Source organism: Puntigrus tetrazona, chromosome 25 (genome assembly GCF_018831695.1).
Source record: "Puntigrus tetrazona isolate hp1 chromosome 25, ASM1883169v1, whole genome shotgun sequence".
NCBI lineage: Eukaryota > Metazoa > Chordata > Actinopteri > Cypriniformes > Cyprinidae > Puntigrus > Puntigrus tetrazona.
The window spans coordinates 8,580,597-8,600,822 of NC_056723.1; the positions used below are offsets into that span (position 1 = coordinate 8,580,597).

Sequence of the window (20,226 nt, forward strand, 5' to 3'; positions counted from 1 at the left end):
ACTGCAGAATGAGAGGAAATCTGGACAAAATAGCAATGGGCGCGTGTGAATGGCTGGTCTGAAAATGTGTTGAGTTTATCAGTCCATATTCAGTTTGTGAAGCGACACACCCCGTAATAAAGGTGATTAACAGCAACGATAATGAGGCGTCTGGGTTCAGTGCAGCAGAAGATCCCATGCGTTTTCCTGACGGAAGTGAGAAACGAACCATCCAGAAAACGCGACTGTCAGGTGGGTGAAATAAAACATCAGCATTTTCAGTGCGTGTTCTTCTCACGACCAAAACCCTTTAAACAGTAGAAATGCGTTCCGCGATACGAGATAATGCGTTACAACGTGGCGCATACCTCCCGTGGCTTCTTTATTTTTAATTCATGGCTTCATTATATTTTATTTAGTGCATTGAACGGGGTAGTCCCAAAACAATGTTAATTCCAAGTTTATTTAAAAGTAACGGGCTGATGTAAAAATGCTACACAATAAAGCACACAAAAATGAATAAAAAAACGGGGTGCATTTATCATGCATTGCATATATATATATATATATATATATATATATATATATGTATGTGTATATATGTATATATTATTTTTGTCGTTCTGATTCTGCTGCAGTATCAGGTGGTGGCCACGGAGAACGTGAACCCTGCTGCTCTTGAATCAGATATTCACTGTGCAGCAGCAACCGAGAAGATTGATGGGACATGCTGCTATGTCACCACATACAAAGGTATAAATGAGTCATAACCTGAGGAGAGGCGGTTATTAATGATGGATCGTTTTTGATTATGTAAAAACACATCTTTTCAAAGGTCCAAAGGTTTGTGCATTGGTAACATAAAAAAAACCCCTTTTAAAAGATTTTTGGGTATTTGATAAAAATACAGAGAATAAGAGTAGTATTGTTTAATATCATTATAGTATAAAATGTACTTTATGTAATTTAATCCTTTGATGGCACGCAGTCCTTCAGAAGTCGTTCTGATATGCTGATTCGATGCTCAAGAAACATCAAGAATGTTCAAAAAACAAATTACTGCAAATAATTTTTGTAGACTTTCTTTAGGAGGGCTTTCTTTGATGAATATTAGGTTTTTAAGTAGAATGAAAGAATAGGTCATGCATTTATAAATGTATAATAACTACTACTACTTGTCACGCTGTGGTTGAGAGAGATGGAGCACTCGACGAGGAGAGCTGTGATGTGATGAAGACCGGACGATGAACATTGAACAAACAGGAACTTATATACACACAGTAATTGACTAATTAACTGCACACTTGACAACAACAAGACAATCAACTAGGAACAGAAAGTGGGTCACACTTAGCACATGGGAGGTGAAAACAACAACAAAAGAGTCCAAATGTGACAATGATAAATATATATAATAAATATATATATATATATATATATATTATTATTATTATAATTTTTACACATTTATAAATGTTTCTATTCAGTGTATACATTGATATAAATGTAATAATAATAATAATAATAATAATAATAATATAAATGCATAATTAAATAGTGATTTCCATGTCCAAAACAAAGGGTAAGTAATTTAATATTATGACTTATTATGAATATTTATTTTTATTTTTAAGGGGAACCATATCTCTGGGCACGCTTGGATCGGAAACCCACCAAGCAGGCGGACAAGAGATTCAAAAAGTATCAATATTCACAGAAGACCTGTAAAGGTATTTTGATCCAAATACATTTAAATTATTATTATTATTATTATTTTTTTTTTCGCATGAATGAACTTTTAAGTAATTAACAACACCACATTCACTGCTTCGCGATGTGAAAACAAAAGATCTGATCATTTTCTATTCTCTTCTAAATGACAGGATTTGTTTGGAGCGTGGACGAAGATTTCCGCGAAGTGCCAGAATCCTGGATCACTGCTCACAGAGTCCAGCACGAGAACGGCCATCCAGTGCCGGACAAACACGGACACATACCAGGTAGGTAACCAATACTGTAACCAGCACTGTACTATAGTGAAAATAACGGCTTACATATATCTGTCATGAAGGTTGGGTTCCGGTGGATCATATCAACAAGCAGTACTGCTGGCATGCCTCTGTGGTCAACTATGAGACTGGTGTCGCCCTTGTCCTGAAGACACATGGAGAAGATGAGGGATTGCTTGAAATTGTCAGCGTTCCTCTGGCAGACCTCATGGAGCAAACCCTTGAGCTTGTTGGAACCAACATTAATGGAAATCCATATGGTATATATATATATATATATATGTCTCTTTTGATCACAAAGGCTGCATTTATTTGATTAAAAATGCAGTAAAAACTGTAGTATTGTGAAATATTACTGCAATTTAAAGTAAGGATTTTTAGGATTTGGCTGATTGTGTGATTCTGCCTTAAATATATTTTAAAATGTAATTGATTCTTGTGATGCCAAAACTCAATTTTCAGCATCATTACAGAAGGATCATCCAGAGTCACGTGGAAACCATTCTAATGAAACAGTGATTTTTCTGGATACTTCGAATAGAAAGATACAGCATTTATTTAAATCTTAGAAATCCTTTGTAACATTGTTAAAGTTTTTGTCTCCTTTTGAATGCAAGTTTAACTGTTAAGAAAGGACCAAACTGTGGAGTCCTTTTGGTTTAGGATGTGGCTGATTGTGTGATTCTCTAGGTTTGGGAAATAAGAAGCATCCAGTCCATGTCCTGGTGCCCCACGGGGTCCTGCGCATCCGAAACCCCCCTCCAGTGGAATTCCAGCAGCTGTGTTCCTGGTTTCAGGAAAGCAAAGAGGGACGAGTGGAGGGTATCGTGTGGCACTGTGAAGATGGGACGCTGGTCAAGGTAGATAAGGATTCATACGGGGCTAGATAATAGTTCAGTATATGTTTTGATATACATTACCAGTATTTTCCATACATTTATATGTTACTCTTTTTTTTTTTTGAATAAACATGAGATCTGTATATGTCAAAATGAGGCACGGGTATTATATATAAATGTGTCTTAAGAGTTTTGATGGCATTTTAATTTTCATCTGATAAAGCAGCGTTTATGAGCACAGTGCTGCATTGTGTACAGCCGTTACCGTGGAAACTGCCACTCCAAAAGAGAATGAATTTGCATTTTCAATTAAAAGCTCCTCTCTAGCGACTTTTTTTTTTTTTTTTTTTTTTTCTTTTGGTCATTTTTTCTGCTTTTTGCAGCAGCTCTAAGCATTTTTCATATTTTTTTATCCTGGCTGAAGCGCGTTTGTTGCAATCTATAAGAATAATCGGCATATTTTACAGGTTAAATTTAAACATATTAATATTAAGGTGAGTCTGAAAGGCTTGTGTTTGACAGTTTTTTATGATTTTTGGATCAAGGCTAAATATGAATAAAATGTGAACATTAATTTATTTGTACCATTTTTATTATCATTATCAAAAAAAATTGACTTAGTTTAATAGGATGAGGTTTCATAGACGTGGCAAATTTATGTCAGTTGTTTTTAGGTAGAGACAGCCATTGTGGGCATCACTTTTTCTGTGGCTTGTTATAATATCTGTCATACCGGTATTATATGCGTTTATAAATTTTAGCCATTTTGTCCAGACCTAGGTTCATAAATAAAACCGTTATTCTTCTGCTGCTGTCATCCACATTATCTTCAGATCAAATCATTTCAACTCTTGCTCTCCAGATACACCGCCATCATCTCGGCTTGAAATGGCCTGTCTGTGACACCTTCCTGAACAGCAGACCTGTGGTCGTCCTCGTAGATGAAACGCCTGATCCAGATGCCTCAGAGAAGGACTTGTTCAAATTGTTTTCCAGCATAAACAGAAAACTCTTCAGCTGCATACGGGACATTCAGTTTGAACCCTGATCCCATAAAAATAACTACCAAACATTCCTGCAAAATCTGGTTTTAACCAGAGTGAAGAATCTTTGCCAACACTTAATACTGGTCAAAGCTGCCTATTGCAAATTCACATTGACACTTTGCTCATATATGCACTTTGATATGTGGCTAACGCTGTGATTGCTTTATATTTGGCAACTTTACTGTCAATTTTTTTTTTATTGTTATTTATTTAATTCTTTTTTCCGTCTGTTTCAATAGGTTTCAGAGGATGGCAATAGGTATTTACATAAATGAAACAAATTGACATGAATCGCCATTTATTACATGTAAGAAGTCTCAAAAATGAGGCAGTGATAAATATAAAAAGGTCAAATCCCTTCAGTTTCAGCTTATGCTAATAAGGCCATAAATCACAAATATTGTACATATTTGGCTCTAACTGAGCAGTAACAATAAAATCTAGTAACCTGAGTAATGATCTGATGTTTGTTAGCTGATAGACACGTCTATGGGAACCGCCACTCCAAACTGATCCGACAGCTTCTTCAGCTGTTCCTCCAGGATTATGTTTTTCTTCACCTCCAGATTGTAGTTGAACTTTAGATCCTCAAGCTCCTCAAAAAAAGTCGGGTCAAAGTTTTCCAGCTCCCGAGTCAGCTTTCTCACTTCATCCTAAAATGAAAACATTTATAATGTGAACGGAGATTTAAAAACAGCTGGTTATTTTTAGTCAGCTGTGATCAGGGATACCTGTAATTTCTTTTTTTCAGTATTTGCTGTCTTCATTTGTTCCTGGAGGTCATTGTATCCTACCGAAGGAACAGGTAGATGATATATGTCTCACGTAGCCACAATATGAGTTCTTCAGCAAATTTAGTGGCGATCTTACCTGGTCCTGCTTTGCTGGTTCCAAATCGCTCATCGTATCTTTGGATCTGGCGAAGAAGTTGAGCTTTTTCCCTCTCGAGTTGTTTATTGGCCAATCTAATTGGAAAATATTTGGCAAAGAATGAGTTTCCGAGTCATTTTTGCACTTTGAAGTCTATGTATATTAAAGTCTTCACCTCAGGGACTGGTACTCTCTGACAAGGCCTTCATCAGTGGTCGCTTCCACTGGGATATTTTTAAGCAGTTCCACCTGTTAATACATATTAGGTTATTAGATCTCTGAGAAAAAGCTCAAGTTAAGGCTGGAATGCACTACATTGGAACTGATTTTAAAACACAGTTGCCAACTTTATAAATGGTTACAGAGAAATAAATAAGACTGAGGGTCACACACTACCAGACTTTCAAGTAATTCCGAACACAACAAACTCAAGCAGAAACATGTGCCTCGTTGCTAGGAGACGCATGAGAAAAATGAAAACAATAAGCGTTCTAAAATCGGCTCAAAATATCAAACACGTTTCAGTAATGGCAGAATATGGAGTTTGAGTAAATAGCTAAGGAAGTGTCTCACTTGTTCCCTCAGCTGGCTGACTGCGTGTTGTGTGGCCTGCTGTTTCTCATTCGCTTCTTTCACCTGCACCTTCAGTTCTGATATGCTGGAGTTTTTCTTAGCTATTTCGCTCTCAAGAACTTTCATCTTGTTTTCAAATAACCTGTGAAGGGAAAAATGAATAAGTTCAATGATGACATAATGGATTAAGTATTTATGTAAATGTACTACCTGGAAACAACTGAAGATTTCCAGGTCTTGCTGTCAGCTCCCTCTAAAGACGGCCCCTTTGACTGTGCCAGTAAGAGCCTCTGATTGGTCTCTTCAAGCTCCGCCTTTAGTTTGTCATTGGCTACTTCAAGGCTGGCCTTTGCAACCCTTAGCTTTTCAGCAGCTTCTGCTTCCTGCAGTTTGCCATAAAAACGTATATACTGTATCATGATATATTAAGAGCATATTTTACTGATGTGAAGGTAATAGAAATAAAAAAAACCTTTTTAATATCTTTACGCAAGCGTTCATTTTCCATCATGATTTTTTCAATGCCTTTGGTTTTTGACTCAAGTCTTGCGTTTAGCTGATCCTCTTGCTTTCCTTTCAGCTTTTCATATTCAGACTGTGACAAAAAAGACCAATGCACATTATTACATTATATGCACGTTAAGCAGAAAATAGCTATATGTCTCATCACATTTTTCAACAAAACACTATCAAAATCTTCTTGTTTTCACAAATTATACTTGCTGATGGTCTTTCCTAAATGATAATAAGTAAAAATGTTGTTTAAGCAATCCAGCATATTAGACGGACATTTGAAGAATCATGTCACTTAAGACTGGAGTAAAGATGTAAAAGTTAGCATTATAGGATTAATATATTGATAATATAAATAATACATATTTAAAAAAAAAAAAAAAAACATTTCTCAAATATTATTTTTTTACTGTGTTTTTTAATGAAATGCAGCCTAAAGGATTACTTTCAAAAACAATAAAAATTCAAGGTTCACAAAATGTACCTTCAGTTTCTCATGGTCTCGTTCTAGTTTAAGAAACTGCTCCTGCACATTGGCCTCTGATGTCTTCTTTAAGCTCTCATTCTCTTTTTGAACTTTCTCCACAACCTTCTTCATCAGTGCGATGGTCTTTTCCAGCTCAGGAATGGTTTTCCCACTGCGACCAGACTGCATGAAAAGAGCATAAAAAAATGAATGAAGGAGATAGGAGATTTTGTGTTTTAAGATTTAAGAGATGCAACCTACCCCACGAATATGGCTGAGCCTCTTCTCCACTTCAGCTTTCTCCTTCTTCAAAACACTGCACATCTCTTTGAGGTCTGACACCTGATCCTTTCATTACAGGGAAGATAAATTAAGTACAACAGCTTTTATATTTATCTCTAATGTTATTAATCATTTTCATTTTACTTTTAATCGTGGCAGGTCCTTGTTTGCTTGCTCCAGCTGGAAACGAAGCTCCAGGTTCTCTGTGGACAACTTGAGGTTCTCTTTTTGGAGCTCATGTTCTTTTTGAGACGGTGTACCAGAACCTCGCCCAGATGTCTGCTGAAACAACAAAGAGATGTTGATACTGTAGAAAACATGCAACCTTTATAACATCCAGACAATGAAAACATTTTAGATACAGGATGGAGAGGATGCAACACAAAGACACCATTGCTATGGGACAAGAACAGACACTCTGGGTCTGGAAAGGCAAAGCTCAAAGCCAACGACGCTATAGGGTGGAGAACTGGAAGCTTTGTGCTAGCGCTTCAGTCAGAGCTCCTATACGATAAGTACCTTTCGAGATTTCACTTTTTTCGTTGTCTGTTCTTTGTCAGGAAAGGCGGTGACCTCTGATTCTACAGGTCCAAGAATGTCACCTGTTTTTAGCTCTTTTGTGGGGAAACATTTTACTTTCTCATTTAAAACAGGGTCCATGTCTTTCTCAGAGATGAAAGACATGGTCTTCCCCATTGTTGGTTCTTCAGGCACCACTTTGGCATCAACTGTGCTGACTGCCATTTCTTCTTCTTCAAGCTCTTTAGACCCTGCAGATGTTTTCAAATTTTGGATAGGATCACCTTCAGATTTCAGAGACTCAATATGATGTTCTTCAGGTTCTTGCTCCTTATCTCGGTCTTGTTGGTCATCCTCCAGAGGTTCTTTTGACATTTCTGTCTCTGTCCTACTTTCTTCTGCAGTTGTCTTTTCATTTTCCAGGCGATCTTCTTCAAGAGGCTTATCTGTCATCTCTTCTTCATCTCTATTAGTCTTCAGTTCTTCCTGTGCATGTTCAGCCTGCATCATATCTTCCTCTTGTCTTCCTTGAGGTGCATCTGGTTTCTCTGTATCTTCCTCCAGCAATCCCTCTTTTTTGTTGTCTTCTTCCTGTTCACTTTTATTCTCATTCACCAGATCTTCTGGTTCTACAGCTACAACGCTCTCGTCTACATTCTCCTTGCTGTTTAACTCATCTTGACTCACTTCTGCTGCACTCATGCTTCTAAATGGAGTTTTAGTTGCTATGTCTTCTGTAACTGCCATTTCCTTTTCAGTGATAGCTTCTTTTACAGGAATTGTTTGTTCACTTTCACTGATATTGAATGTCATAGAAGAAACAACTTTTGAGGACCAACTGAGCTGAGATTGAGATGCCATATTTTTAGAGGTATGGAGAAAGAAAGAGGTTTAAGAGGAAGCGTAAAACTGAAATTAGTGGGGTGAAATTCATGGTTTATACAAGTGTTGAAAAAATGTTTTACACATACAGATGGTCTGGATGGAGACTCTTTGGACAGTTGACTCTCTAGGGAGTGAAGCCTCTCCTCAAGATAACGGTTCCTTATGGTGATATCCTCCATTGCGGCATCACGAGGTAATGCTTGCTGCTGCCTACAAAACCAGTACATATTAAGCATTCCTCAAGACAACATAAAAACAAAACTGAATAAATTGTTATGATTGCTTAGCAGAACTCACTTTATCACTTTGATTTGCTGCTCCAGTTCAGCGTTTCTTCTTTGTAACTCCTCAATATCTCTGTCAGATTCGAGGGTCCGTACACCAACAACCTGATCTGCAGTCACTCCTCTGCCCTTTAGTTTCTTCTGAAGACCCACCTTCTCCTGCTCTAACCTTCAAAGACATCAGATAACACAACCATGATAGGGAATAATCAACTTTTTCCTACTCTTAATAAATGAGTTAAGCTCACATTTACTGCATCCATTTTAAAACTCCTCAAGCTTTTGAAACAGTTCATTATGTGGATGGATTAGTGTCACAACACAGACCTGCTGTAAAGTTCTTTGATTGTTGTTAATTGTTTAGACAGAGATTCCACTTCTTTTTCCTTCTCCTTGAGGACGGTCCGCACTTTCTCCACCCTGGCCTGCCACTTTTTACCTTCCTCCCACCTTAAGATTTCTTCTTTAGAAGACTGTAAATATAGAAAGATTCAATTATATACATGAAAATGAATAAAGTTATTCTGTTAATGAATCAGGACTAAAAAAAGGAATATAATTATTTATGATTAAGATACTTTTTAATGACTCAGGCAATTTTAGAAACTAAGTTAGACTGAAGCAGGCTTCTTCTACATGACCTTCTGCTGATAATATACTTTTGACTGTAAGTTTTCTTGTAGTAAATGCAATTGTAGTTCACCTTGTCCTCCTTCAGGATGCTCCTCTTGTCTGAAGGCTCTGAGATACTCTTTCTGTCCAGGTCCTGCTCTAACTTGCGTATCTTCTTCTGAAGAGCCTCAACTGTGGGTCCATCACTCTCAACCTGAGCCTGCATAGACAAACTCCAAATAAATATATCTTTTTGTATGTGTGTTTATTTTTATTTAGTCTGTCATTTTAGTCTCACTTTTTGAAAAAAGTCTCTTAAGCTCACTAGGGCTGCATCTGTTTTATTGAAAATACAGTAAGACGTTAATATTGTGAAATAGTATTACAATTTAAAATAACAGTTTCTATTTTAATACATATTTATGTGATGCCAAAGCTGCATTTTCCAGTTGAACTCTAGTCTCCAGTGTCACATTATTCTTTAGAAAATCCTTCACAAATTGTTGTGGTGCTTCATTTATTTTGTTAGTATTCATAGTTTATGAATGTGTACTGAATATAATGGTATTTAAGAAGATCTTTTGTAACACTTTAAATGTCTTTCACTTCTGATCAAACTTCTGAATGGTAGTACACATGTCTTTGGTAAAGAACTATGTAAACTGTGTAAAAAGTTTAAAAGGTTGCTATAGAACAAAAATAAAGTTGTACTTATTCATTGTCATTTAAAAAAAGCTGAGGACTATGATTACACATACAAATGTTTTTTTTCTTTCCAAGGACCACAAACTCTGATAAGTGTAAAGATCTGCACAATGGTGTCTAGACGTATTCACTGCTGTCAAAGAAAGGCTCTGTTAAACCAGACACAGAGCAGAAGCTCTTTTTTTCAGAGAAAAAAGGCCACTGTCCAAGACAGTGACAGTGGTAGAATTACTCAAAAACAGTGAGAAATAAATTTCTTCACCTTAACTGTTAATGGTAAGAGTGAATAGGGGTGAAAAAGCATGTGGTTTGACCTGAAGGCCGCTGCTGAGTCTCTGGACCTTTTTCTTCAGCTCATTCAGCTGATCCTCCAGAGTCTCTTTTTCACTCTGCAGTTTGTTATGTGATTTCTGGCTCCTCTGCAGATCCTTGTTTATGGTCTCCAGCTCCTCTTTTAGTGAGTTTTCTCGGGCTTTTGCTGCTCGTAAGCCATCCTTAGCCAGAAGGAGCTCCTCGTTAAGGTCTTTTACACATGCCTGATATGTAATACAGGGATATAAAATTTTTTTGGTTAAGCTTCAGATAAAATTCTGTCACCTGGAAAGTTTAAGGGTGGTTTAAAAGCCATAAAGTCAAAAGCTGCTCCCATCAATAAACTTCAGTAGCATTTTTTTTTAACTTGAGTGACAAATTATTAATAAAAGCAACTGGCCAATGTTTTTTAAAATGAGTTACGAGTCATGTATTTTTATTTTTACATTTTAAACAAATACATATAAATTGCCATTTATAAAAAATGAAATATTCAGTTACTTCTAATATTTTAATTAAATGTATTTAGTTTTTTATGTTCAATGAATGGGTGCTCAAGCAATTTGATGAGCTCCAAAATGACAGATGAATTGTTGTTACTTTAATAATTGAAAACATCATAAGTTGTGAACCAATGATTTACAGTTGACAAGTAAAGGTTTAGAAATGGGGTAAGAATTTGTGTTCCTGAACCTTTAGCTCCTTGGTCTGCTTGTCTACAATCTGTTGAACGTTGAGGGTCTCTTCCTTCTGAGCAGCACTGGCGATAATCTGCTGTTCTGCTTGAGATGTCAACTCTGCACGAAGCTCTAAGAGAGCTTTACTGAGAGCCTACAGAGGAAAAAAAACTTATCCAGTCCAATTAAGGTGCAACTTTTTGGTGAAATTTAATTGACAAAAAGGCTGCTAAATATGACTGCACATTTAATATAGTTGTCCAAAGTGTGGTACCTTCAGTTGTTTCTCCTTGAGGGCCAACTGAGTCTTCAACCGCTCCACGAGGTTCTTCATGGTGTTAGATGGTGATCTGACATTGGCTTCTTTCTGGGCCTCTAGCTCCGTGCGGAGGAATTGCAGCTCTTTCTCCATCTGAACGAGCTGAGCTCTCAGCTCTTCTGCCTCCTGGGATAGACCCCTTGTTTGGGCAACTTGTCTCTCCTCAAGTCTTGGAAATGAAAGTTCATTAAAAGTGACACATGGAATCAATATCTTGAAATTAGTCAGTATTTCAAAAGCGGGGTTTAACTTGTTTCTCACCTGGCAATTTCTGCAGCATGCTCCATGGCTTCTGCTGCAGTCACCTGTTTCTGTTGGTCCAGTTCTGCAGTGACGACCTTCAGCTTGCGTGTCAGAGAGGAAAGCGAATTGTCCTGCTCAGCCACAGTCTGCTCCATTTCTGCCAAACGCATCAAGTGCTTATTGGTCGGTACAGTGATGGTGGGTTTCTTCATCAGGTCCTAGAGAAGAATAAAATTGAGTAGGGTATTAAAAATGACAGCTGACATGATTTAAAGCATTATATATGATCTAGGGGTGTAACGATTTGTGTATCGTGTATCATACTGTTTATGGTCATTTTCCAAAGCATCATCCTTATCCCCTTGTTAGTGGGGACAACTTTGCCAAGTGCATGCCAAACTACAAAATAATGACATGCACATGCTCTGTTCACTTCTCAAGTCTCCACTAACAAGGGGATAAGGATGATCGCTTTGATTTGAAAAATGCTCATGAACCGCACAATGTCTTTACAATATGCGAATCGTTACACCCCTAATATCAAGTGCACTATCAATGTGATTCATTACTCATGCTCTTTTACAAGTTGAGCTTTATAATGACTACTCTAGGTACCAGAGCAGTTTGTTTGAAACGGTCCAGTGATGTGTCCATATAGACGTCCAGTTTTTGATGTAGTGCCCTGACCTCCTCCTCATGCCTTCTGGCAATCTCTTCCTGTTCCTGGAAAAATAAAATAAAGATATACAAGCTTTTATATGGTTTTAATTTGCAATGTAGATCACCAAGCCTCAGTTTTAAATTGAATTAGGCACCTGACGGGTTTTTGCTATTAGGTTCTGGTATTTCTTGAGAACCTCTTCTTTTTGATCCAAACGCCCTTGTAGGTTATTTATGGTCTGGTGGGCAACCTTCAGGGCAGGTTGGGTATCAGAGTCCTCTTGTTTGCTCAGGTCAGCCAGGAGTTTCTCTCTCTCAGCAGAGGCTGGTAGGCGAAGCCTCAGCTCATTGATCACTTTGTCTCGGGATAAGACATTCTGTTCTGATGTCCACAAAGCAGCTTCTTTTTCCTTCAGCTTCTGCTCAGAGAGAAAGAAACAACTTAAAAACTTATAATAATAATATAAAAAGGCTTATAATTGATAAAGCTGATTTAAATTACTGCTCAGTCACTTGATGGATAAAGAAAGTACCTCTTCCAAAATTTTGCAGGTGGCATTTGTCTCAAGGATGGTACGAACATGCTCTTTGATTTTCCCAAGAGCATAATCTAGCTGGTGAACTAAAGGCTGATTTGGATCCGGCAGAGAGCCTGTGGCTTCCTCAAACTAAACCCAAACAGGACAAGTTATGTGTAATTTAAACTGTAGTTCAGTAAACTGTAGAAAACATTTTCAAGTCTGCCAAGAGTCAGTATTGATGGCACCTTCTGAGCTGTGCTTAAGACTTCATTCTGCTGTTTCTCATAGGTGTCGATTTGGCGCTCCAGTTGCACTTCTCTCTGATCCCATATTAGTTGCCGCTCCTCTAGAAGCTAAAACAGTGATAACAAATAAGATTAAAATCTTGAATGAAGCAAGCTCTGTATAATGTAAAATAGGAAAGATGTTCAAATGCAATACTGACGTTATTTTGCTGTACCAGCTCCTCTTCCAGGCTGCTGATGGTACGTTCCTGCTCAGCCACAATGTTCTTGAGGTATTTTATCTCTTCACGCTGGGCACCAAGCTCTCTGCTCTGCCTCATTTCCAACAGACGAACGTCCTCCAGTTTCTTATGCCACTCACTCACCTGTAGGGGTTGATATTAAGCTGTAAATAATGTGGTTTGTACAAGTCGTTTTTAAAATGAATCCAATGTTGAGGTCAACATGAAACATTAGCATAACGTTTTTTAGTTACTTTAAATTTTAGTACACAAATAAAAGAAAATAATGTAAAATAACGTAATGAAATGATTCTATAAATGTCATTTTATATAATGTATAGTATATATTTAGTATACATAAAAATATATATATTTTAATCATAAATATACTTTTCATATATGTAAAATATGATTTTAAGAATCATACCACAACTTTATTTGTAACCAGTCAACCTACTTTCTGAGCTCCTTTGGCATCTTTCAGTGTTGCTATAAGCTCCTCCAGACCTTTCAGCTTTAGCTCCAGTTCTTGTGCCTTTCCTTCAGCTTTCCTCCTCTCCTCCTCGGCCTTATGTGCCTCCTCCCTGGCCCGTGCCTTGTCCTCCTGCAGCTGGAGCATGGTGTTGGAAAACTTCTCCTGCTGGGCCAGTGGCAGGGCTCCTGAGAACTGTCTGCGGAGGGCCTGGATGGTGTGACGGAGGTGCCTGGCCCGCTGGTGACCCTCCTGCCTGGCGTGCCACAGAGTCTGCTGCTGGGCATCCAGCTGCTGTTCGGCTCGGAGCTTCTGCGATTCGAGTTTCAGCAGACGTGTGTTGGCTGCTTCCAGTCGGCCGATGGCCGTAGTTTCGCTCAGCTGGAGAGCCACAATGTGCTGGTGGAGTTTAGCGATGAGGGCCTTTTCATCGGACTGAGCCTGAAGAGATGTGCAGTTAGCGATGTGATCAAGAGACTGTACATCTGAAAAAAAAGGGACAAACATACCTGGTAGTCCAACACCTGTCTCCTCAGGCTTTCTACCTCCTTCTCCCTTGACTGCTGTCTGGCCTCCAGAGCGGACACCTGCATTTTAGCAACATCTGACACCTCCCGCAATCTGTGAATAAAAGAGATGTTTGTGTACACTGACATGTCATCACAGCAGGCATATGCACAGGCTGAATCATTAGGCTTACTTGGACACTTCAATCCTCAGGTCTGACTCTGTTTTCTCCAGTTCGGTGATTCGTTTGCGATCGGCATCACTGATGTCTTTGCTTACACTGTCTGCCAGCTCATCCCTGAGCTCCCTCTCCATCCGCTGAGCCTCCAAGTTCAATTGCGAGAGCTGTACAGGCATTCAGAAATATATACAAAATATCATCCTATTGAATGTTCGACATACATTTTTTAAAATGTATTTAATTTACAACATACTGTATTTTATACAAATAAAGAAGTAAATGTAAAGAAAAAGCTTAAATGTAATAAAGAATGAAATGATTTTTTTTAAATGGTGTTTTACAAAAAACTAATTATATAGTTATTAAAATGTTTACCGTGTTTTATAAAAATAAAACAAAATTATTTAATGCTCTTTACTACCTAACATGTCTGACAAAAATTACAAATAAAACTAAATAAAATAAAAGATTATAATATAATATAAAATGTTTAACACATTCCCCCGGTTTCATATACAAGGCTTAAGCCTGGTCTTAGACTAAATGTAAATCTGAGCTGTTTCAACTCAAAAGAAACTTGCACTGAATGTTTTTAAAACATGTCAGTGCCTTTGTTTTGTCTTAAGATGCACACCAGTAATAATTTTTCTATGTCATGTGAATGAAAATTATTTAAATGTCCTAAATGAACTATGGTCTAATCCTGGCTTAGGCTAAGCCCTGTCTCTGAAACCGGCCATTGTGTCTTATGAAAAATAAATGAAAAGTTATTAAAAATGTTTAACATACTGTGTTTTATAAAAATAAAACTAAACATTATTTAATGCTCACCTAATGTGCTTTACCAAAACAAAACAAAACACAATTTTTGGCATTTTACTATAAGGTTAAATGGAATGCTACGTGATGCAAAGATAAATCAGACCCACCTCAGCAAACTTTGTCTCTAGCTCAAAGTTGCGCTCTTCCACCTGTTTAAGGGAGTTCCTCAGATGCTCGTACATCTTCTGAGCATGTTCAGCCCGCTGCCTTTCATTTAACTCCTTCATCTCCAGCATTGTAATGCGTCTGGACACAGATACGATCTCGCTGTTGGCCAGGGCTTTGGCTGCCTTGTCCATGCTGTTCTCGCCACCTGTGAAAACCAGACATTACATCATTTACAATGCTTCGGAGTGGCTTTTGTTTTATGTATCAATTAGCGGTGACGTTTACCAGTCATGCTGATGTTTTCCCAGGCCTGCTCCAAAGTGTGAAGCTTCTCCTTGCTGATCTCGAGCTCTTTATTGATAGAGTTAATGCGTTCATGTAAAGACGCATTCTCCTTCTGAAAGGAAAGGAGAGTAGTGTAAGCAAAACTAAGAAGGACCATTGCTTAATGGTTAGTGTAATGTGCAACAGATGTACCTCCAGGTGCTCCAGCATGGTTGTCTTTTGAACAAGGTGATTGTCTTTCTGTAGTAGGTTTCTGTACTTGATAGTGAGCTCAGTGTATTGTTTGTTGGCTCTCTCCAGCTCTGATGTAGAAACACTACCATCAAGGGATTTCTGCAACGCGGCCATTTTAAACGCTGCCATTTCCTGAGCACAAATACAGTCTCAGGTGTCAGTTACAGGCATCAGAAAAGATGACCACCATCCCTCATAGTGAAAGACTATATTACCAACTATATTGCCAAAAGTAATGAAACACCCCCTTCTATGAACAGGTTTCCTATTCTAGCATCACAAGGCAAGGTAAAAAAAAAAAAAAAGGAAATTATTGCTTCAGCAAATGCGAAAAAACTGCAGAAAGTCAAGTACTAATCCCATTTTAATACCTCTGGTGTGATTTTTAGTTGCAAACCTTGAGCCAAAACTCATCTTTAGACACCAATGACTTGTACATATGGGTACAGTACAGACACCTCCAAAAGTGAGATGGGAATACAGTTTTTGGCTTAGCTAAAATTAGTACTTGGCCTAATGCAGACCAGTTATTCCACACTGACTCAATCAATCATTTATAATAGAAAACAGTTCTAAAATTAGAAGCACACGATTCCCTAGAAAATAATTATATGCTTAAACATTAAGATTTGTACCAATGGGAATAGTTCAAGTATTCAGACCTGTTCATTAGAGGAGGGTGTCCTAATACTTTTGGCAATATAGTGTACTAACCAGGCCAAAAACTCATTCAAAACAAAGCCTAGGAAATCCCATTATTCTTCATTTCTTTTTGGCTGACATACATAGGCCTAATACCTTGAACCTCTGCAAGTAGCCGATTCTTTCGGTTACAGCAGCCTCCATTTGAGTGAAATCATCCTTCAGTTTGCCGTTCTCCTTCCTCAAGTGTTGTTCGAGCTCAAGCAGAGTCGTGTAACGTCGTGTCAGACACTTCTCGTTCACCTTGAGAACCGTCATTTTTCTTGCCATCTCAGCCAGCTCACGTCTGATCTCACTCGGGTCCTTTTCAAGAGCCTCAAGCCAGTGCTGGGAATGTGTCAAACAAATAATGGAAAGCGTGAAAAGGTAAAATTAGAAACGTCCTGTTTTAATTGATTTTATACTATATGAAGCATCTAATTACAATGAGCTAAAATAGAGTTTTTCTATCGCAATAGAATATCCCTTTCAGAGACTTACATTGTACTCCTTGACTTTGACTGCATCAACTTCTCTTTTTTCCTCGAGTTTAGATTTCAGTTCAGCAAAAGAGTCCCTCTCTTTCTGCCAAGACTCCCTCTCGCTGAATCAGCACATGAGGAGATGTAAAATCATACTTTATTGGTACATAACCAAACATATGTACAATCAAACATGTTTTATAAGCAATATTTTGTGGATCGGCATTCCTCTATATAGACAATATTTTATACTATAAATTCTCCTATTGGCTCAGCATACCTTTGATACTCCTTGTACAGCAGTCCTTGTTGATGGCGGATCACTGCAAATTTCCTTTTATACTCTTCCAGAGCTGAACTGAGTTGCTCAATGCAATCTTCTTTGTTTTTGATCTCCTGAACAACCACAGTTGGGAGTCTCAATATTATGTACGTTACATCTGGTTTCTGTTATAACGTGATACTGTAACTGGACAGAGACTTGCACACACACCTGTAGGAGTTGTATGGTATATTCATTGAGAGAGTTGATGACCTCGGCACTAGTTGGTGTAATCTCTTCAGGCAGAGCTAATGACTTGTACGGGATGGAAGTGGCAGCTGATTTGCTCACTGATTCAACCTCACTTTCCAAGCGAGAAATCTAAATATAAATATAAAAGAGACTTGAAGACCTGTTTTTTTTTACTAGAGTGAATGTTTGAGTTGGTATTTAGAGTGAATACCTTCTCGTTAGCTTTCGTTAATTGACTGACAGTGTTCGCTGCCTCCTCTCTGGCGGCTTTCATCTCCTGCCGCAGCTCCTCGTTCCGGCCGGTTAGCTGATCTACTTGAGTTCTGAGGTGGAGGCTTGCATCAAACTTTCCCTCCGAGTACTTCATCTCCAGAACCTTAAGTTAAACACATTTAACATTCATATATGTTGTGACCGAATATTTAGGAACAGTCAGTTTAATTTTAAGTATGATTAAAAATGTTTGAATCTGTCAGATTATCACAAATTTATTCAGAATATGACTAATGCATTCAAAATCTATGTCAAAATCGCAGAAAGCTAATGGAAACTGATTTTGAAGGTTATCATCAAATGTTTTTAAACAAAATGTCAAATTGTAGCTAAAATGGTTTTAATCTTTACAAATACCAATGAGAGTGTTGCACTCTCAGCTCATTTTATCACACTAATTCCATTAAATGCAAAAATTTATAAATGTATAATTTTAAATGCACAATTATAATATTTAATGTTTATTGATAATTTGTTACAAATACACCTTATATTATTCCCAAATAAAATATTTGTAACTCTTAAATGTATTTAATTGCATACTTTTGAAATGTATTAATGATTATCATTTCATCAAAAACACAATTATTTATAAATTATATATATTTTTCCACACATATAATTATATTCCCTTAAATACTGTATTAGATGTACAGTTTTACATTTACATTATTTAATTGCATAATTATGAGATTTATTTGTACAAATATTTTTAATTATTATATTTTCACACCTATTTTATCGTATTAAAATGTACACTTTTATATTAATGTCTAGTCTTAATTGCATAATTATAGATTTTATTTTTCTATATTATTAAAATATAATTTAGTAATATTTTTACAGTCATATTTTCCCCTTAAATATTACATTTAAATTAGACTTTCATATTCAAAATAATTACAGCATAATTATAAAATGTATCCTTTTTTATTCCATATGCTGTTATTGCATATGTTTATTGCCCGTGCATATGCTTTACTAAATGATTATTTATAATAATAATAATAATAGATGATGATGATGGTGATGATTATTATTATTATTATTATATTTCAGACATACTTCATATTTCAAAACAAAAATCTGTTGCAATATTGCAATACCACACAGCCTTCATGTGGACCCACTAATTGTTGTTGCACATACATTGACGAGTCTCTCCAGGCTGGGAACGCTGACGCCAGTGGATGTGGGCGCTTTCTTCTGAGTGTCCTGGATGGCCTGCAGGATCTCCTTCATGCCCTGCTCCAGCTGTTTATTCTCATTCAGCATTTCATTCACTGCAAGAGAGAGAGAGAAACATTATAGTCACAGAAACCACCTGACAGTGCAAGTGTCCAACGGTTACGCTGTGATGCTGCTTACGTCTGGCTTTGAACTGAATGGATTCTGTTCTCTTGACCTCAAGCTCTTTCTCTTTGTTGCTCAACTCTTTCTGCAGACGCTCGTTCTGAAAAACAATCAGGTTTTTAACTTCGCTTTATTGCGTATGCTGTTTAAAACTCGTTGTTTTATGATAAACGGCTTACTTTGCGTTTCATCTCCTCATCGTTGGAACCAAAGACAGGCCTGCTGGGCTTTTCTTCAACACTGTCATCAAGCAGTAAACTACTAACCACCGATATGCCTTAAAAAAAGAGGAAATTTGCTGTCAGGTTTTATTATATTAGACAACCACATGATCTGGTTGTGCGAACAGGACGTGTTTGACTGATATGCACCATCTTGGAGATAATATCTCACCCTTGTCCTTCACCAGCGCACGAATGCGTTGTTTCAGCTCGAGCCTTTCCTCTTCCAGACGCTCAATCTAAGGAGAGTCCCGTTAGGGGCCACAGACAAAATTAAAGAGGGCTAACGGTGCACAGTCGGATCATAAAGATAACGTTAATCGGTTTTACCTCTTTCAGCAGGACGTGGTTCTCTGCTTTGTACTGTCTTTGCTTCAAAACCTTTGATCTCCGGAATTCACTCAAATCCAGTTCTTCCTTTGGATTTAATCCTGGTGTGGGAAAACAATCTCAATGAGAGTCAAAGCAGATTTTAATCTTAGAAAAATCAACAAGGGATATGAAAGCAATATAATACGCCTGGGTGTAGAGATAATTTATATGGGATTCCTGTGAGAATAAAAGCAGGCTGAGGAAATTTACCAAGGCGTTCTCGTAGATCTTCATTCTCATCTAGAAGATTGTTGATTTTGATCTCCAGTTGGTTTATCTCTTTTATCATAGATTCTGTTTCCCGGTCTCTCATTCTGATTTGATTTTTACATTCTTTGATCTCAGTGATAGCAGCTTCCAAACCATCTGTCCCCTGAAAGACAATAGAGTGCTTTAAGCCAAACATCTAACTAGATCTATTGCAAAATACTATATCCATATAATGGATCCATATAATCTTAGAAATGTATAAATAATAAATCTAAATATTATTATAAATAAATGTATATTTATTAAAATATTTAATTATTACATATAAAAACATAAAATTTAATAAAAATTGCTTTAATTTGTTGTTAAATTATTTATTTAAAAATGTATTTATTTAAAAATAATTTCTCATATTGTTTGTTTAAAACATAGTACTGCAAGGATTAATGGAGCTAGAATACAAAGTGTCACTTATTGGAGTCCAAGCGTTTTGTTTTAAATAGAAGATTCATTATTCTGTATGGTAATTTGCTGCCAAGGTTTTTCTGTATGTTCTTTTCTAAGTCACTCTATTTATCAAGGCACTTGTGATTCGGCGTTCCTTTTTTTCCTTCCTTGGTACTAATGCTGTCACTCAAGCTCTGTAACGTTATCATTAAAAAAAAAAAAAAAAGAAAAAGATATACAATTTTGGTCAAGTGACCTTATAAGCTCCTATTGTTACCAAAAGC

The 20,226-nt window shown here is 37.1% G+C and overlaps 3 protein-coding genes across 6 annotated transcripts in view; 1 reads left to right on the top strand and 2 right to left on the bottom strand.

The window, feature by feature from the left end:
* Nucleotides 1–4,325, top strand: c25h12orf29 (chromosome 25 C12orf29 homolog). Its single transcript, XM_043228023.1, has 7 exons — nucleotides 1–231; nucleotides 615–732; nucleotides 1,614–1,709; nucleotides 1,863–1,979; nucleotides 2,051–2,248; nucleotides 2,679–2,848; nucleotides 3,690–4,325. Exons 1-7 carry the CDS (start codon nucleotides 142–144, stop codon nucleotides 3,873–3,875), a joined length of 975 nt encoding a protein of 324 aa, XP_043083958.1. The 5' UTR covers nucleotides 1–141; the 3' UTR covers nucleotides 3,876–4,325.
* Nucleotides 4,155–20,226, bottom strand: part of LOC122330756 (centrosomal protein of 290 kDa) — a 24,352-nt gene continuing 8,280 nt past the window's right edge. For 3 of the 4 annotated variants that reach the window (XM_043228020.1, XM_043228019.1, XM_043228022.1), the window contains 40 exons: nucleotides 19,496–19,658; nucleotides 19,244–19,344; nucleotides 19,086–19,152; nucleotides 18,872–18,969; nucleotides 18,708–18,792; nucleotides 18,489–18,622; nucleotides 17,278–17,442; nucleotides 17,046–17,195; nucleotides 16,833–16,948; nucleotides 16,572–16,674; nucleotides 16,188–16,418; nucleotides 15,348–15,521; nucleotides 15,156–15,267; nucleotides 14,870–15,075; nucleotides 13,953–14,104; nucleotides 13,762–13,873; nucleotides 13,238–13,693; nucleotides 12,760–12,924; nucleotides 12,560–12,667; nucleotides 12,327–12,461; nucleotides 11,949–12,212; nucleotides 11,749–11,856; nucleotides 11,152–11,351; nucleotides 10,846–11,059; nucleotides 10,588–10,725; nucleotides 9,897–10,118; nucleotides 8,969–9,097; nucleotides 8,593–8,738; nucleotides 8,279–8,434; nucleotides 8,068–8,191; nucleotides 6,722–6,859; nucleotides 6,557–6,643; nucleotides 6,314–6,478; nucleotides 5,789–5,911; nucleotides 5,527–5,699; nucleotides 5,317–5,458; nucleotides 4,919–4,992; nucleotides 4,744–4,838; nucleotides 4,605–4,663; nucleotides 4,155–4,526 (listed from right to left, as the gene is read on the bottom strand). In XM_043228020.1, the coding sequence (XP_043083955.1) occupies nucleotides 4,344–4,526; nucleotides 4,605–4,663; nucleotides 4,744–4,838; nucleotides 4,919–4,992; nucleotides 5,317–5,458; nucleotides 5,527–5,699; nucleotides 5,789–5,911; nucleotides 6,314–6,478; nucleotides 6,557–6,643; nucleotides 6,722–6,859; nucleotides 8,068–8,191; nucleotides 8,279–8,434; nucleotides 8,593–8,738; nucleotides 8,969–9,097; nucleotides 9,897–10,118; nucleotides 10,588–10,725; nucleotides 10,846–11,059; nucleotides 11,152–11,351; nucleotides 11,749–11,856; nucleotides 11,949–12,212; nucleotides 12,327–12,461; nucleotides 12,560–12,667; nucleotides 12,760–12,924; nucleotides 13,238–13,693; nucleotides 13,762–13,873; nucleotides 13,953–14,104; nucleotides 14,870–15,075; nucleotides 15,156–15,267; nucleotides 15,348–15,521; nucleotides 16,188–16,418; nucleotides 16,572–16,674; nucleotides 16,833–16,948; nucleotides 17,046–17,195; nucleotides 17,278–17,442; nucleotides 18,489–18,622; nucleotides 18,708–18,792; nucleotides 18,872–18,969; nucleotides 19,086–19,152; nucleotides 19,244–19,344; nucleotides 19,496–19,658 (5,973 nt within the window). In that variant the 3' untranslated portion in view covers nucleotides 4,155–4,343. The remainder of the gene's footprint in view (nucleotides 4,527–4,604; nucleotides 4,664–4,743; nucleotides 4,839–4,918; nucleotides 4,993–5,316; nucleotides 5,459–5,526; nucleotides 5,700–5,788; nucleotides 5,912–6,313; nucleotides 6,479–6,556; nucleotides 6,644–6,721; nucleotides 6,860–8,067; nucleotides 8,192–8,278; nucleotides 8,435–8,592; nucleotides 8,739–8,968; nucleotides 9,098–9,896; nucleotides 10,119–10,587; nucleotides 10,726–10,845; nucleotides 11,060–11,151; nucleotides 11,352–11,748; nucleotides 11,857–11,948; nucleotides 12,213–12,326; nucleotides 12,462–12,559; nucleotides 12,668–12,759; nucleotides 12,925–13,237; nucleotides 13,694–13,761; nucleotides 13,874–13,952; nucleotides 14,105–14,869; nucleotides 15,076–15,155; nucleotides 15,268–15,347; nucleotides 15,522–16,187; nucleotides 16,419–16,571; nucleotides 16,675–16,832; nucleotides 16,949–17,045; nucleotides 17,196–17,277; nucleotides 17,443–18,488; nucleotides 18,623–18,707; nucleotides 18,793–18,871; nucleotides 18,970–19,085; nucleotides 19,153–19,243; nucleotides 19,345–19,495; nucleotides 19,659–20,226) is intronic. The other variant, XM_043228021.1, reaches the window with a different exon arrangement.
* LOC122330759 (nestin-like) lies at nucleotides 6,866–8,061 on the bottom strand. The gene has a single exon (XM_043228025.1). The coding sequence runs from the start codon at nucleotides 7,955–7,957 to the stop codon at nucleotides 7,082–7,084; it is 876 nt and encodes a 291-aa protein (XP_043083960.1). The 5' UTR covers nucleotides 7,958–8,061; the 3' UTR covers nucleotides 6,866–7,081.